This window comes from Oncorhynchus keta, unplaced genomic scaffold (assembly GCF_023373465.1).
Source record: "Oncorhynchus keta strain PuntledgeMale-10-30-2019 unplaced genomic scaffold, Oket_V2 Un_scaffold_22955_pilon_pilon, whole genome shotgun sequence".
Taxonomy (NCBI): Eukaryota; Metazoa; Chordata; class Actinopteri; order Salmoniformes; family Salmonidae; genus Oncorhynchus; species Oncorhynchus keta.
Genome location: NW_026290872.1, coordinates 279,388 through 295,913, shown reverse-complemented (window position 1 = coordinate 295,913; position 16,526 = coordinate 279,388). Strand labels below are relative to the sequence as shown.

The 16,526-nt window shown below is 43.5% G+C and overlaps 1 protein-coding gene across 1 annotated transcript in view; it reads right to left on the bottom strand.

The window, feature by feature from the left end:
• The window catches only part of LOC118384875 (matrix metalloproteinase-17-like), an 86,002-nt gene that overhangs the window by 37,458 nt on the left and 32,018 nt on the right, over window positions 1–16,526 (bottom strand). Inside the window, exons 2-3 of the mRNA XM_052515328.1 lie at window positions 6,608–6,740; window positions 6,165–6,300 (exon numbers count right to left, since the gene is read on the bottom strand). Coding sequence (XP_052371288.1) covers window positions 6,165–6,300; window positions 6,608–6,740 — 269 coding nt within the window. The remainder of the gene's footprint in view (window positions 1–6,164; window positions 6,301–6,607; window positions 6,741–16,526) is intronic.

Here is a 16,526-nt window from a genome sequence, read left to right as displayed (position 1 = left end):
TCCTATTTCTTGTTTGTTTCACAATAAAAAATATGTTGCATCTTCAAAGTGGTAGGCATGTTGTGTAAATCAAATGATATACAAACCTCCCCCAAAATCCATTTTAATTCAAGGTTACAAGGCAAAAAATTGGGAATTGCCAAGTCACTGTAAGTGCCATCCTAGGTCGACCAATGAGATAAGCTAGCTATAACATCTCAAGGTTATATTGCGTGAACAATGCTGGTCTAAACATAAACCATCTGCAACCGATATAGACACTAGTACATTTACACATTACATATTACATGTGTATATACTGCATGTGCGCATGTACACATGCACATACGTGCGCGCACACACACACACACATATATATACAGACATACGCATACACATATACACACACACACACACACACACACACACACACACACACACACACACACACACACACACACACACACACACACACACACACACACACACACACACACACACACACACACACACACACACACACATATATACATTCAGTTGAAGTAGGAAGTTTACATACACTTTAGCCAAATACATTTGAACTCAGTTTTTCACAATTCCTGAGATTTAATCCTAGTAAAATATCCCTGTCAGTTAGGATCACCACTTTATTTTAAGAATGTGAAATGTCAGAATAATAGTAGATAGAATGATTTATTTCAGCTTTAATTTCTTTCATCACATTCCCAGTGGGTCTGAAGTTTACATACACTCAATTAGAATTTGATAGCATTGCCTTTAAATAGTTTAAAACTTCATAAGCCTACTTCTGGTGAAACTGGAGGGCACGCAATTCAAATAATAAATCATAAACATTATGGATATTAAACATTTAGGTACATACAAGTGTCTTATATCGGTTGAAAGCTTACATTCTTGTTAATCTAACTGCACTGTCCGATTTACAGTACATTACAGCGAAAGCCTGCCCACTTCAAAATATTTTCCCACCTGCACAGGTTGCATAAATTCACAAATAGCGATTAAATATTCACTTACTATTTGAAAATCCTCCTCTGATTTGTCATCCAAAGGGTCCCAGGTATAACATCGTTTTGTTAGATAAAATCCTTCTTTTATATCCCAAAAAGTCAGTTTAGCTGGCGCCATCGATTTGAGTAATCCTCTCGTTCAACATGCAAGTCAAAACACATGTCTATTTACTCCTCAGATACCCTAAAATGTAATCAAACTATAATATTTCTTACGGAAAGCAGTATGTTCAATAGGAACAGGTGCGCCTTAGCAGGTGAATCTTGACTTCATCGCGAGCCCAAACACTAATTTCCAAGACTGTTGTCCTGTACTAAAACTCATATTTCTTATTCGTTTGGGAAGTTACAAGCCTGAAACCTTGAGCTGCTGCTGACACCCCGTGGAAGCCATAGGAATTGCATCCTGGGAGCTAGAATTCAGTATGCCCTTTAGTTTCCATTGTAAGAGCATGGTCTCTCAAAATAACTATTCTGGTTGGTTTTTCTTTGGATAAGCGCCTCACATATAACTTCAGACTTCAACTGTATATACACACAAACATTTATACCAAAAACTAAATTCCAATATTCACATAATAATAATAATAAAATGCTAAGAGAAAAAAAGAAAGTATATAGTATAGATTATAATGATATGTACACACACCTACAAATATATACACAAACACCACAGGAGGCTGGGTGGAACCTAATGGGTAGAAGGGGCCTACGCAATGACAGAAGCAGAATGGCACAAAACTCCAACATGATATCCAGGTGTCTGATGCCACCCCATCTGCCCCGCCCCAACCATCACCACCAGTCCTCTGCCAACAATAAATAAAAGGTATGCTTTATAATAATAATAATAGTAATAATAATAATGCAAGATTTAAACAAATAAATACAAATAATAATACAAATAAATCAATAAATAATAAATAAATAATGCAAGATTTAAACAAATAAATAAAAATAATAATAAAAATAAATATATAAATAATAAATAGATAATGCAAGACTTGAGAAATAAATAAATAAATAATGAAACAAAACAAAAATGGGGGACTAGAAGAATATCCATCTGAAATTGTCATTGATCGAACCTGGCAAGCCACTCGAACAGGCATCCTCTAACGACAGGGCAGTCGTCCAGCCAGAATGAAGGTGAAATGAAAGTGAAATGAAAGCTCTGACCGCCCTCCATTGGCTCGGCTAAGTGTCTAATATGTCCGAGAGCAACAATAAAACTACAGTCGGCAGCCCTTGCTGAGACAGTTTAATAAGATTTCATCCGCTATGGCACAGTATGGATTTGAGTCCATGAGCAGACTCTAACACACAAAACAAGGTGCTCTAACCCGTACGGGGGATTGCTGTATATTCCAGAATAAACTTCTCTGCGTCCAAAACCGAGGAGAGCCAAATCTTCTCACTAGAAGGGGGGTAATTCTGAGTCTGGCAGGGAAGAGCAAGGCTGGGCGAAGATGGAGTTTGTAGAGTTTGGTCATGACATCTCTGTAGCCGGCGCAATGCTTTGCTACATCGGGCGCATAATCCTCATAGACACGGAAAGGATGTCCTTTATGTAACAGGTTACCCCTCATTCGAGCCTTCAGCAAGATAAGATCCTTGGTCTTGAAACTGTGACAACAGAGGATGGGCGAGGATGTTGGCCCGGTTGGCGGGGACAAGAGATGATAACTGGGCGAGGACGTTGGCCCGGCCCTGGCACAGAGACAAGAACGTGATGTGAACGGTCCAGCAGCGGATCCGAAGCCAAAACATCCGATCCCATTGTATCCCTCAATAGCTTGGCGAAGAAGTCGGTGGGGCGAGAGCCAGCCTCCACTCCCTCTGCCTGACCAACAACGTGAAGGTTATGACGTCTGGACAAACCTCTAGGCCGACCACTTTCACAGAAAGCCCCTGCACACTCTCCTGCAAGGATGTGCATAGCTTCTCTAAGTCGTCGATCCTACCAGGATTGAATTCAGAAGCCTTCTCAAGGTCCACAATACTCTGGCCCTACGAAGAAACCTTTCAAATGGTGTCCAGTTCAGCAATAGTAGCCTTAAAACATTTAGTTCTCCCAGAGCCCGAATAAGTTCTGAAAGTGTCACGTTATATTACCGGTGCCTTCCGCCATGTCGGTCTCGTTGTTTGGTGGGGAAGAAGCCTCCGATGAGGATTTTATTGTCCTTTAGTCGCCTATTACCCAGCATGTTCACATAAAATGTACAATATTGTACTAGAAAGAAACGAATGTTGTAAAAAGTAAAGTAGGTTAAGTTAGAATGTTTCACAAACACAGCCGTTCACTCCAACATGCTAGCTCCGCCCCTTCAATCAGTTTTTTTGAACAACAACAATAAATAAATGTAAAATGTAACGACATCATAAAGTCGCCAGGATACAAAGACTTTTTGTTATTGTAGGGAGGGCTTGGGGTTTGAACATATTAAACGGAAAACAAGCAATTGTTACAGGTTACAGATAACTTCTAAATACGATGGGCGTAACATTACATCATGGAGGGGGTTTAACGCACGAGACCTGCATGGCTAAAATAATGTGGGCCTGCCTACAATGCAGAGATAAAAATGGAATGTCTACTCACTGTTTTACTCCTCTCAAACTTGATATTTTATAAATCTTTGGTGATTTAAGATTTATTTTCAAGCGGTCTCAGGAGCCAAACCCTTTATCGACAGTATTGAATATTTCGCGATTGCATTGGATATTTAAACTAAATACAAAGTATGCATGCATCAAAGGCACATTAGTCTACTCTTGATCCATGCGAATATGGACAGTGTGCGTCATGGCTGGATAGGCTGTTTCCACTCTCAATATTCAAGTCATAACCAACTGCGTTACCTCTAAAAACAGTTTTTGTTTGGTCTTAAATATACCTACCATCGCTGCCTGAAATTAGAACTTTGGATCATGTTGTAAAGGACAAGTCAAACATATTTCCACCCCTCCCATCTGAGCGCAAGTGTGCTGATATAAGACAGGTAAATTGCCGAACCTGGCGTTAGGGCTGGAAAATGACAGTTTTTAGATGATGAAATAGCAAACTAATGTGCATTTGACACTAGCGCCGCCTTAACGCCAGCTGAAAATAGCTCCCTACATATCTATATGTGGAACTCTATTGAAGTGTGGACTCCACTGAACTTCCCTGAGTGTGTTTGTGTGTGTGTGTTTGTGTTTGTGTGTTTGTGTGTGTATCGCTCTCCACACAGCTCCCAGCCAAGTCCCTGCCCCATGACCCTCTGCTCTACACCAGCCCCTTATTACCAGCGCTCTCAAACAAACCAGTAAGGAACATTATTACAGTGTTTGAGCCCTGACCTTACTCTCACTGGGGCTGGTAGACCCGAGGCCAGTCTGTGACTAAGAGCAGTAAGTAGAACTGACTGAGAGAGAACTTCACCTGTTTAAAGAACTTCTGTTGACTCTTTAGATGACTGGAGGAACATGGATTCAAGCTTCTTTTCTGGGATGCTTTCATTTGCACGGTGCAGTGAGGCAAGACTGGGTTTAAGTCAACAGATAATCAATGGGTGTTACTTTCAAAACCCCAAGGTAAAGAAGCATATAGAAGATATGCTTGGTCTCTGAGCTCTACAGCCCAAACCAAGAAATCTGTGAGAGAAAACTCCAGCTCTCCATCCAGTGAGCACAGTGTTTTCAGGACTCTGTACAAATCAGTACTAGTGTTAATACAAACACATTCTCCCTGGTCTCAACAGACAGTCAGGCTGCCAGCAGACAGTAGAGGTGAGAGGAGAGCAGGAGCAAGCAGACAGGAGCAAGGCATATGATTGGCACTAGAATGCAGGTGAAAGGAGAGAGGGAGAGAGAGCGAGAGAGAGAGAGAGCACGAGAGAGGGAAAAAAGGAAAGAGATAGATACAACTGCAGGATCTGTCAATGAGGGGGAAGAAAGGTGTGTGTGTGTGTGTGTGTATGTGTGTGTGTGTGTACGTGTGTACGTGTGCATGTGAGAGAGGCTATGTAGGTGTCAGCAACTTACGCACGCACACAGAAATGTTCCATACGCACAAAAAGCGTATTTCTCTAAAAGTTGGTGCACAAATGTGTTTACATCCCTGTTAGTGAGTATTTATCCTTTTCCAAGATAATCCATCCACCTGACAGTTGTGGCATATCAAGAAGCTGATTAAACTGCATATGAGCATTACACAGGTGCATCTTTCGAAGGGGGACAATAAAATGGCACTCTAGAATGTGCAGTTTTGTCAAACAACACAATGCCACAGATGTTTTAAGTTTTGAGGGAGTGTGCAATTGGTATACTGACTGCAGGAATGTTCACCAGAGCTGTTGCCAGAGAATTGAATGTTCATGTCTCTACCAACGTTATTTTAAAGTATTTGGCAGCACGTCCAACTGGCCTCACAACCTCACACCATGTGTAACCACGCCAGCCCAGGGCCTCCACACCTGGCTTCTTCACCTGCGGGATCATCTGAGACCAGCCACCCGGACAGCTGATGAAACTGAGGAGTATATCTGTCTGTAATATAGCCCTTTTGTGGGGATAAACATATTCGAATTTGCTGGGCCTGGCTCCCCAGTAGGTGGGTCTGGCTCCCAAGTGTGTGGGCCTATGCCCTCCCAGCCCATGGCTGCTCCCCTGTCATGTGAAATCCATAGATTAGGGCCTAATGAATTAAATTAAATGTACTAATTTCCTTATATGAACTGTAACTCAGTAAAATAGTTGAAATTGTTGCATGTTGCAATTATATTTTTGCTCAGTATAGTAATGGTTTCACCCTTCCCTCCCCCTTGCTTCCCTTCCCCGTGACCCTGGCCTGCACACACATCCATCTGCAGTCCAGCACAGTGGTCCGCATGCAGGGACTGTTTGTACAATGTTTCACCCATTTCATAAAGTAACCTCACACATCCAACGCTGATCCTCCCTAAAATCCAACACGCCTGCTCAACACCATGTGCATCATTAGCCATGGACTAGATTGTACATGCAAAGCAGGTTATGTGTTCCATACCATCACAGGTACCATACTCTCTACCATACCCAGTCCACTCTACATCTCCCCGGTCAGCCTCACACTGGTAGCACACAGACTGACGTTGTGGCCAGGTGGGTTTATTCTATTGTAGTGTACTGTACCTCCAGGAGAGGTGTCTCTTGCTCCACTTGTTCTGGGGCGTCAGGGCTCGTCTCCTGCGGCCCACCACCGCCTCGGTCTCAGACAGGTCCGGGAGGGAACACCTCGGGGTCTTCATCAGGCCCAGGGTGGCTTGGTCTGAGCAGGGGAACAGATACGCAGATGTACACGTTCATATTGAGTAGTAAACTAGTGAGCATGTCGACCCATTAATCAATTAAAGCTGTATTGTTTTAGCAGAACATAACAAGACAAAGACAAAGACAGTGTGTGCATACGTGCCACACACACACACACACACACACACACACACACACACACACACACACACACACACACACACACACACACACACACACACACACACACACACACACACACACACACACACACACACACACACACACACACACACACACACACACACACACACACACACACACACCTAGCACTCCGGTCTCCTCCAGTCCTCCAAACTTCTGCATAGCTTTGATGGCTTTGGTCAGGGCCTCCTTGGTCTGGAGCTGTCCAGTCACCGGGTCAGGGGGTGGGAGATACCCAAACTTACTCAGCCAGTCCTGGAGGAGACAAAACAGGAAGTGTTAAGGACCATTGCAGCCATTCCAAACCCCTGTGAATGTGTCAGTGTTATGAATGTGTAGGTGTGTGTGTTTAAACATCTACAGTATATATTTTATGTGTGTTTGAGCAAATGCATGAGAATATTTGAGGTTATACAACGGGTATGTCTAATTCTAGATGGTGTCTATTCCACAAGTTACCACCGGCTAAATCTATGACGTTAAAATGCCTATTTACTCTGTTCCATCTGACTGCGCAATACAGTGTCTCATCAGCCCAGCCAGGCAATTTATAAACTTAATCTCCACTGTAAAAAGCTTCTAGACATTATCTCAGATTTATTTTAGACTTACATTTAGTTTTCAACAGCAGAGATTTGTATGCTGTCTGTCTCTCTGACATTTGCAACATTGTTTAAATATTGAAATTCAATCTCCAGCTGTACCATAGTAATGAACGTGCCAGGATTTGGGACAAGACAGTCTGGTAGCTTTTCTCAGCTAGTCGAAATCATGAATCAGCATCAGTTTTGTGGATATATACAAAGAAATCCCATTAGAAAAACACAAAATGGAGACAGTTTACTGTCATTCCAGATTCAATTTGAAGTGATTGCTGTCTAAGTTAGTTGGTTAGCTTCTCTGAACAGTGTCCTGGCGGGAGAGCAAATTTCCTATGCCAGGCGAAATCGTGCATCATTAGCTCATTGTTATAGATGTATTCTGTTATTCTGGCTGCACTGTTTGATGTGACTGTGTTAGCCGAAGTTGTCTAGCTAGCAAGCGAGGGATAAGAACATTGGGAAAGGGAAGGGAAAGGGGAAGCCTAGTCAGCTGCACTAATCTGAGAGTTAATCATGTCTGGCTAAAATGAAAGTTAAGTACTGACATCCTCTCTAACCACTCAAGCATTTTCTCCTCCATCTCTGAGCATGCAGTCAGAGTTGGTTAGTTTTAAATGGGCTTTTGATCAGCGTTGAGTGATGAACCACTTGCATCGATAGCCAGGACCCCCCTTCTATTGACAACACTCCACAAATTACCCAAATTGCTTTGTGCTTACACCGCAATCCTACCAATGATATGTTCCTCCCCATCCATGGTATTAGCAGAGTTCAGGGCTGCAAACTGGGAAAAGTTTCTGGTGCAACGTTTAAGGACTCTTAACTTTTACTTGGAAGCACATTAAGTTACGTTTTCTATTTAAAAGGTACAAATCGTTCTACCTCATAAAATACATTTAAAAATAATTTGATTTAACTTAAACCACTTCATAACTTCAGCTAACGAACAAAACTAGAAAGTTAGTCACCATGACTACACTAATCAGTGTGTGTGTGCGTGTGTGTCTCTGTGCGCAAGCATGTGTTTGACATCTCAAGTCTTGGAGTGTGAAAGCAAAAAGTGACATTCTGAAAGTGTTGATTCTGTGAGCAATGTGTTTGCACAACAGCAGTGCTGTCAAACTAAACCAGGGCACTCTGACTTCCTGCTTGCTTAACTCAGCAGCCAGCTCACTATATCACCACAATACCACATGTGGACACTCAAACACAGCCACTGGCCCAGAGCCTCATTCTATTGCCTGACCTATGGAAGCCAATCTAACACATCTGATAGCTGCAAAGGCTACTGGAGAAAGAAGGAAAATAGAAAAAGTTGGCATCTATAGCAGCTGAATAAGAAGAATGACGACATCAGCATGTCACTCGTCTGCTGACTGGAGAGTGGAGAGAATGGAGAGAGATGTTTTGTGAGTCGAGGGGTTTTGGGCGGTACTGGGCCATTCTGCTGAGCTTATAGGTTCTGTGTTGCCCAAAAGTCCAACTGCCACCACACAATTCCAGTTTTTAATGTATTAGATTCAGTAGAGCAAGTGTTTGGTAAACTATTTATTGTATAAATCTAAAGCTTTTCATACTGTACACTGGCTTGGGCATTCCCTATGCTGACTCTGAGACACACCTAATACCCATAGAGAGAGAGAGAGATTACAGAGGGCAGTGCTCGGTACTGAAAGGACAGCCCCTATGGAGGACAACAAGTAATATCCTCTCCTCTCCGCTCTTCTCCTCTTTCTATCACTAAATTCCAGTCTCATGTTGACTGTGGTGTGCTACACTCCCTGCTGACACTGTTTGTGTGTTGACCAAGCATCCAGCTGTGTCTCTCTGTGGAGAGAGGGCTCACTCTGTCTCTCTCTGTGTGTGTGTCTGTGTGTGCATGTGTGTGTGTGTGTGTGTGCGTGCGTGTGTACATGAGTTTATGTTTATGTGTGTGTGACGGTTTCTCTCTCTCCCTCTGTCTTTCTGTCTGTGTCTGTGTATGTGTGAGTGTGTGCATGAGTTTGTGTGTGTGTGTGTGTGTGTGTGTGTGTGTGTGCGTGCGTGCGTGCGTGCGTGCGTGCGTGAGTGAGTGAGTGAGTGAGTGAGTGAGTGAGTGAGTGAGTGAGTGAGTGAGTGAGTGAGTGAGTGAGACTGCTCTCCTCCTCTGGCAGGCTGGGAAATCGATGCATGACAAGTTAGAATACACAGCTCCTCCATGGCATTGACCAGGCACAGTTATCAACTACAGTGCGGGCTCCTTCAGCACTGGGAGATGAGATTCCTATCACCCGCAACAACACAACACAACACAGCCACACCAGGACACCCACACTGCCACAGTCCTTTCATCTACTTACCCAACTCTAAACCAGCCTCTGATTAAAAGGCTAGGACAAAAACCAGCATACACCGTTGAGAATCAGAGGTATACCCCACTGGGCTGATGGAGAAAGGGAATACCAATATAATCATATGGGATTTGACTCAATCACAGCGCAGATGATTTCACCCTACATAATCAGTCCACTACTCTAGCAATGAGAAAACCAGCTTCCAGCAAAAAAGCTATGCAGACAGGCACGTTGTCCTCTCCTTGAGTTACTTACAGTAAGAGACCTGAACTATAAGTGTGTGTATGTGTGTGTTTGTTTGTTTGTGTGTGTGGGTGTGTGTCTGTGTGCACAAAAGCTCAGGAATGGGATGGGTATGTCCTCACTAACAAGCAAAAAAGCCAATTTGTTTAGGCTACACATCAAGTGAGAAAGAGAGAGAGAAAGAGAGAGAAAGAGAGAGAAAGAGAGAGAGAAACAGAGAACCTCATAAGACATCACAGTAAAATGGATGTATTGCAAAAGGAAATAGCAAAATGGCATTATACTGGGAAAAATGAGTTCATCTGTGGACATCGGAGAGCTGGAGTTAAGATCAGACTGAATGGTGGATTGGCCGCTGTAGGTGAAAAGCCAGTACTTGAGGAAAGAGGAAATTAGGAATATATGTATCATTATTTAATAACATGCATCATACATGTGAGAGAAAGTAGCTGTATGTAGCAGTAGAAGTATTGTTGTCTGTTAGATTGTTCCAATCAGGGTAGGGATGGCAGGGTTGGGGGAAAATACAAGGGGAATTATAAATGACGCAAACAGTTTATATTGATAGAACCCACAATCTATCTGCAAGATTAAATCTGCTCTACCCCCCAATGAAAAAAAAACCCAGAGAGTCTAGGGGCAATAACAGTCTGGATCACCTCCAACATGTCGTCCTCCAACAAATTGAAAACCTACAGCAAGGTTGATGTTTGTTTAGCTGTAAGGCAAAACAAAAAGCTGAGTGTGTGTGTGCCTTTGTCCTTGTGAGTACAGTATTTTATTCAGACCTTGCTGCGGCATGCTGCTGTGTGGAATCTCACTTGACCTTTGGGGTCTTTAATGACAAAACAAAACAGACACATCAATCCTCCTGAATCTGTCCTACCTGCAGCATTTGTCTTCCACTATCTTTCCATTACATTTTCTCTCTGTCTCTCTCTCCCTCCCCCTCTCTCTCTCTCTCTCTCTCTCTCTCTCTCTCTCTCTCTCTCTCTCTCTCTCTCTCTCTCTCTCTCTCTCTCTCTCTCTCTCTCTCTCTCTCTCTCTCTCTCTCTCTCTCTCTCTCTCTCTCTCTCTCTCTCTCTGCCTACCTGCTGCCTCTGTCTTCTACTATCTTACAATTTCCCTTACATCCCTTTTCCCCTTCTCTCACTGTCACCCCCCCTCTCACCTTTCCTCCTTCTCTCTCTTCCCTCCCTCTTCTCTGTCTGACAGTTTAACCTGGCATGATGTCTGGCTCTGTGCCACTCACCGGATACAGTGAAAGGTTAATAGGCAGATTGGATAGGGAGGAGAGACACAGGGGGCTTCATCCATAGGCCTATTGCATGTAAAGTTAAAGAGCACCCCTGAGGGTTGACAGGCGATGGGTACAGGGAGGAGGGGCGAACGAAACCAAACTCTGCTACAGTCTCAGAGTAATAATCAAAGTTTTGGTTTCAGAAACACTTCTGAAAGACACAATTAAATGATTTTTTTTTTCAGGTCTGTCTGGCCAAAAATAATAATAATTGAAGAACGCAGAGAGAGAGAGAGAGAGCGAGAGAGAGAGAGAGAGAGAGAGAGAGAGAGAGAGAGAGAGAGAGAGAGAGAGAGAGAGAGAGAGAGAGAGAGAGAGAGACGCTGCCCAGTATTCCGCAATTCCGTCTCAGCATCTCATCCCATCCAGAGCAAAGTGTGGGAGCAAAGCAGATCGGTGATGAGCTCCTTTTTTCCCTGCTGTCTGTTGCCGCCGGCAAGACTGTCAGTCCGGCTATAGGCACCTGCACTTATCTCAGAAACAGTCAGTCTTTCCTGAGCAGCCCCCGCTTCTCCTTCCTGACCCCTTACGCCTCCTCCTTCCCCTGGCTCCCCACTTTACCTGCAGACCTGCCTAGCAGCCACGACAGGAGCAGTGGGGAGGAGAGAAGGAAGGGCAGATGAGGAAGGACATACCGTGTCTTCGGAAAGTATTCAGACCCCTTGATTCAATTAATTGGACATGATTTGGAAAGGCACACGCCTGTCTATATAAGGTCCCACGGTTGGCAGCGCATGTCAGAGCAAAATCCAAGTCATGAGGTCGAAGGAGATAGGATTGTGCCGAGGCACAGATCTGGGGCATTGAAGGTCCCCAAGAACACAGTGGCCTCCATCATTCTTAAATGGAAGAAGCTTGTAACCACCAAGACTCTTCCTAGATGACCCGATGGTCACCCTGACAGAGCTAAAAGGCACCCAAAGACTCAGACCATGAGAAACAAGATTCTCTGGTTTGATGAAACCAAGATTGAACTCTTTGGTCTGAATGCCAAGCGTCACGTCTGGAGGAATCCTGACACCATCCCTACGGTGAAGCATGGTGGTGGCAGCATCATGCTGTGGGGATGTTTTTCAGCGGTAGGGACTGTGAGACTAGTCAGGATCGAGGCAAAAATTAATAGAGCAAAGTATAGAGAGATCCTTGATGAAAACATGCTCCAAAGCCCTCAGGACCTCGAAGGTTCACATTCCAACAGGACAATAACCCTAAGCACACAGCCAAGACAACGCAGGAGTGGCTTCGGGACAAGGCTCTGAATGTCCTTGAGTGGCCCAGCCAGAGCCCAGACTTGAACCCGATCGACCTGAAAATAGCTGTGCAGCAACGCTCTCCATCCAACCTGACAGAGCTTGAGAGGATCTGCAGAGATGAGTGGGAGAAACTCCGCAAATACAGGTGTGCCAAGCTTGTAGCTTCATACCGAAGAAGACTCGGGCTGTAATCATTGCCAAAGGTGCTTCAACAAAGTAGCCAACATTTCTGAAAACCTGTTTCTGCTTCGTCATCATGGGGTATTGTGTGTAGATTGATGAAGGAAAAAAGCTTTGAATCAATTTTAGAATACGGCTGTAACGTAACAAAATGTGGGAAAAAGTCAAGGGGTCCGAATACTTCCCGAAAGCTCTGTATTCTCAGCCCTCTGGGGAAACCTGTCCATGTCTTTCATGTTCCTGGAATGAGTTGATGCTATAATGTAACTGTACAGGGCACGCCTATCATCTATTTGTTGTTCTTCTACCAACCCCTAGGGCAATATGTTTTTGTTTTTACGTACTATTTGTACATGTTCCTTGTTATACAAGACCAGAGAAAGTATTATAGGGTTCAAAAACAGGTCCTGACAAACAGTATAGTGAGCTGTGTGCTGTGTGTGCTGGTAGAGTGTGTCTTATTAGAGCCTTCTAGTCCTTCAGTGAAGCCCTAACGATTTATAGAATTAGTATTTTATTTTTGTATTTACAATTATTTTAACTATATATTTCATTTGTTCAATAATTTAAGTTATATTCTTATTATATCTATTCAGTTTGTGTAGGAAAGGGAAGGATTAACACATTAGAGAAAAAAAAGATCCAATCAGGATTTTTCTTTGCTGGTCTCTGGGGAGAAAAATCTAGCTAACTAGCTCAGCCATTGGCTAGGCCCTCTGAAGCTAGATAGAAGGCATCGGCCATTCAACTGTGTTATGACAGAATTTTGGTGTCACGTTCTGACATTAGTTCCTTTGTTTTGTCTTTGTTTTAGTATGGTCAGGGCGTTGGCAGTCTATGATCTTTTTTCTATGATTTGGGATTTCTGTGTTTGGCCTGGTATGGTTCTCAATCAGAGGCAGCTGTCAACCCTTGTCCCTGATTGAGAACCATACTTAGGTAGCCTGTTTTCACCCATTACTTTCTGTTGAGTGTTTGTATTCTGCACCAGACAGACCTGTTTCGTTCGTTCACTTTGTTGTTTTGTATTTCAGTGTTCAATTTGATTCATTAAATATTAACATCATGAACACAAACCTCCTCACCTTCTTCAACCGACAACGGCCGTTACATTTGGAGTGAGAGTGAAAAACCAATTAGATTTAGACTTGCAATGGGTGGGACAGTTATTACATATTTTGGGGTAAAAACCTCTACATTCTCGAAGGCCCTGAGACGTCAGTACTGAGAGCGAGCACAATAGCAGCAGTAGTTTTCCCACGGTAACTTTTGTTATGTGCGGTTGTGGCTGCGGCAGCAGCCGGTGTTATCGAGGACTCAGAGGATATTGCTAATTTGTTGTCATCGACTTTTGAAGGTAAACTTTCAACAATAAATGACGTTTCAAATGATCATCTGGTAAGTGAAACTGTTCTTTATTGCAGCTAGCTTGCCGTTAGCTCTCTTTAAAAATGCGTGCGAAAGTTAAAAACATTGTTGCATTTAAACTTAAGATCACCAGTTACTTTATGTCAGGGGTTGGGACTGAAATTATTTTCCAATTGTTTTGTTCTGAACAAAACCATAATTTCTTTCATTCTATTCCACTCTTCTGACCAGCAAAAAAGTAACGATTTCTATAGTTCCTTTTGAATCCTTCACCAATCGGTGCAGATAGAGCAGCTTGATATATGGAGCGGGCAAGTTAGTTGTTGTTTGATTAGCTCGTTTTAAGGATTAAACTTTCAAATAGCTCTTTGTTGACTGTTGCTGTGTGTTATCGTCCTCCATCAGCACCTACCTGCCCTAAGCTGGCCCCTTACACCAAGTAAGGCCCCTTACACCAAGTCTGAATTTGTCCTGCTAGGTGACCTAAACTGAGACATACTTAAACCAACTGACTAAGCCCTTAATGCAATGGTACTCCCTAAAACACCCAGAAAAGGCTACTCTCCTCGACGTTATCCTCACAAATAATCCTGATAGGTATCAGTCTGGTGTTTTCTGTAATGACCTCAGTGATCACTGTTTTAACGGCCTGTGTTCGTAATGGCTGCTCAGTGAAATGACAACTTTAATGAGCCTTCCTTCATGACCTGGCCTCTGTAAAATGGTATAGAATCAGCTTGATCCCCTCTGTCGAAGACGCTTGGACCTTCTTTTTCGATATCTTAGTGGTATTGTTAACTGTTACGGATGCAGGTATCCTGAGTGTGTATCCTGTGTGTGTGTGTATTTCTTATCTCTCCTTCTCCCCTCACAGGTGGCAATCATCATTCCCCAATCAGTCATCACTCTGAAGACGCACCTCCCTCCTGTTTCCATTACCCAATCACATCCCCTTCCCTTGGTTTAAAAACCCATTCAGTTTTTTTTCCCAAAGTTTCTTTAAAACTCTCTGACTCTCGCAGTCACTCTCTCACTCTCTCTCTCGCTCTCTTTGTATGCAGAGCTCTCTCTTTTGTTTTTGCAACTATATGTCACTTTGTCCGTTATCCTGTGAGTATTGTTTTGTTATGTTGTTTGACTTTTTGTTTGATGGTGGGAAAGGGGGTACCAAGACAAGTTGCCCATGGGCATACACTACCCGTAGGTAAACTGTCAAAATACATTAGTTAGAACTGGGCAGACCACCCACTGTATTTTTGGTTAGTTAGCTAGCTGTTGTTGAAGCAGGTAGACTAGCTTATCGGTGTTTATTATTATTTCTTTACTTGGGTCCAGCTCAGCCCCTTTTCCCACGCCCCTTTACCGTGTGTTTAAAAATAAACCCTGAGTGTTTGAAGGTAGATTTAAGTTGTCTGTGGTTTTTGTTCTCACTGTTACTTTTTCACTGTTATAATTTGCATGAGTTATGTTACGGGTCTTGTTGTCCCCCCCCCCCCTAGACTGCAGAGAAAAAGGGATTCGTAACATTAACAAACACGCCCCCATAAAGAAAATGAGAATTAAAAACCGGTTCAGACCCTGGCTCGACCGTGATCTGGCAGAGCTACTCCACCTCAAGAATTGCACTTGGCGAAAGGCTCAGCACACGCATACTCATGCTGACTGGCTCTCGTTTAGGAAAATGAGAAAAAAGTGCACTCAGGCTATCCGGAAGGACAAAGTTAGTTACTTTAAGAAGCAGTTTTCTCTGTGGGTCTAAATCCAAGAAGTTCCGGAAAATGGTTAAAGACCTGGAGAATAAACCCTCCTTAAAGTTGATGTGGTTGTTACTGACACGAAGCACATAGCTGAGCTCTTTAATCACCACTTCATTAAGTCAGGATTCCTATTTGACTCAGCTATGCCTCCTTGCCCGTCCTTACCCATGCTAGATTATGGAGACATCATTTACTGTATAGATCGACAGGTAAGGGTGCTCTCGAGCGGCTAAATGTACTTTACCATTCGGCCATCAGATTTGCCACCAATGCTCCTTATTGGACACATCAATGCACTTGATACTCCTCTGTAAACTGATCATCTCTGTTAACCCGTCACAAGACCCACTGGTTGATGCTTATTTATAAAACCCTCTTAGGCATCACGCCCCCCTATCTGAGAGATCTACTGCAGCCCTCATCCTCCACATACAACACCCGTTCTGCCAGTCACATTCTGTTAAAAGGTCTCCAAAGCACACACATCCCTGGGTCTCTCGTCTTTTCAGTTCGCTGCAACTGGAAAATGAGCTGCAACAAACACTCAAACTGGACCGTTTTATCTCCATCTCTTCATTCAAAGACTCAATCATGGACACTTACTGACAGTTGTCTGCTTTGCGTGATGTATTTTTGTGTCTACCTTCTTGCCCTTTGTGCTGTTGTCTGTGCCCAATAATGTTTGTACCCTGTTTTGTGCTGCTACCATGTTGTGCTGCTGTCATGTGTTGCTCATCGACGGGGCTGTAGTGGAGCAGGTTGAGAGCTTCAAATTCCTTGGTGTCCACATCAACAACAAACTAGTTTGGTCCAAACACACCAAGACAGTTGTGAAGAGGGCACGACAAAGCCTATTACCCCTCAGGAAACAAAAGATTTCTACAGCTGCAACATCGAGGGCATCCTGACCGGTTGCATCACTTCCTGGTACAGCAATTGCTCGGCCTCCGACCGCAAGGCACTACAGAGGGTAGTGCGTACGGCCCAGTACATCACGGAGGCAAA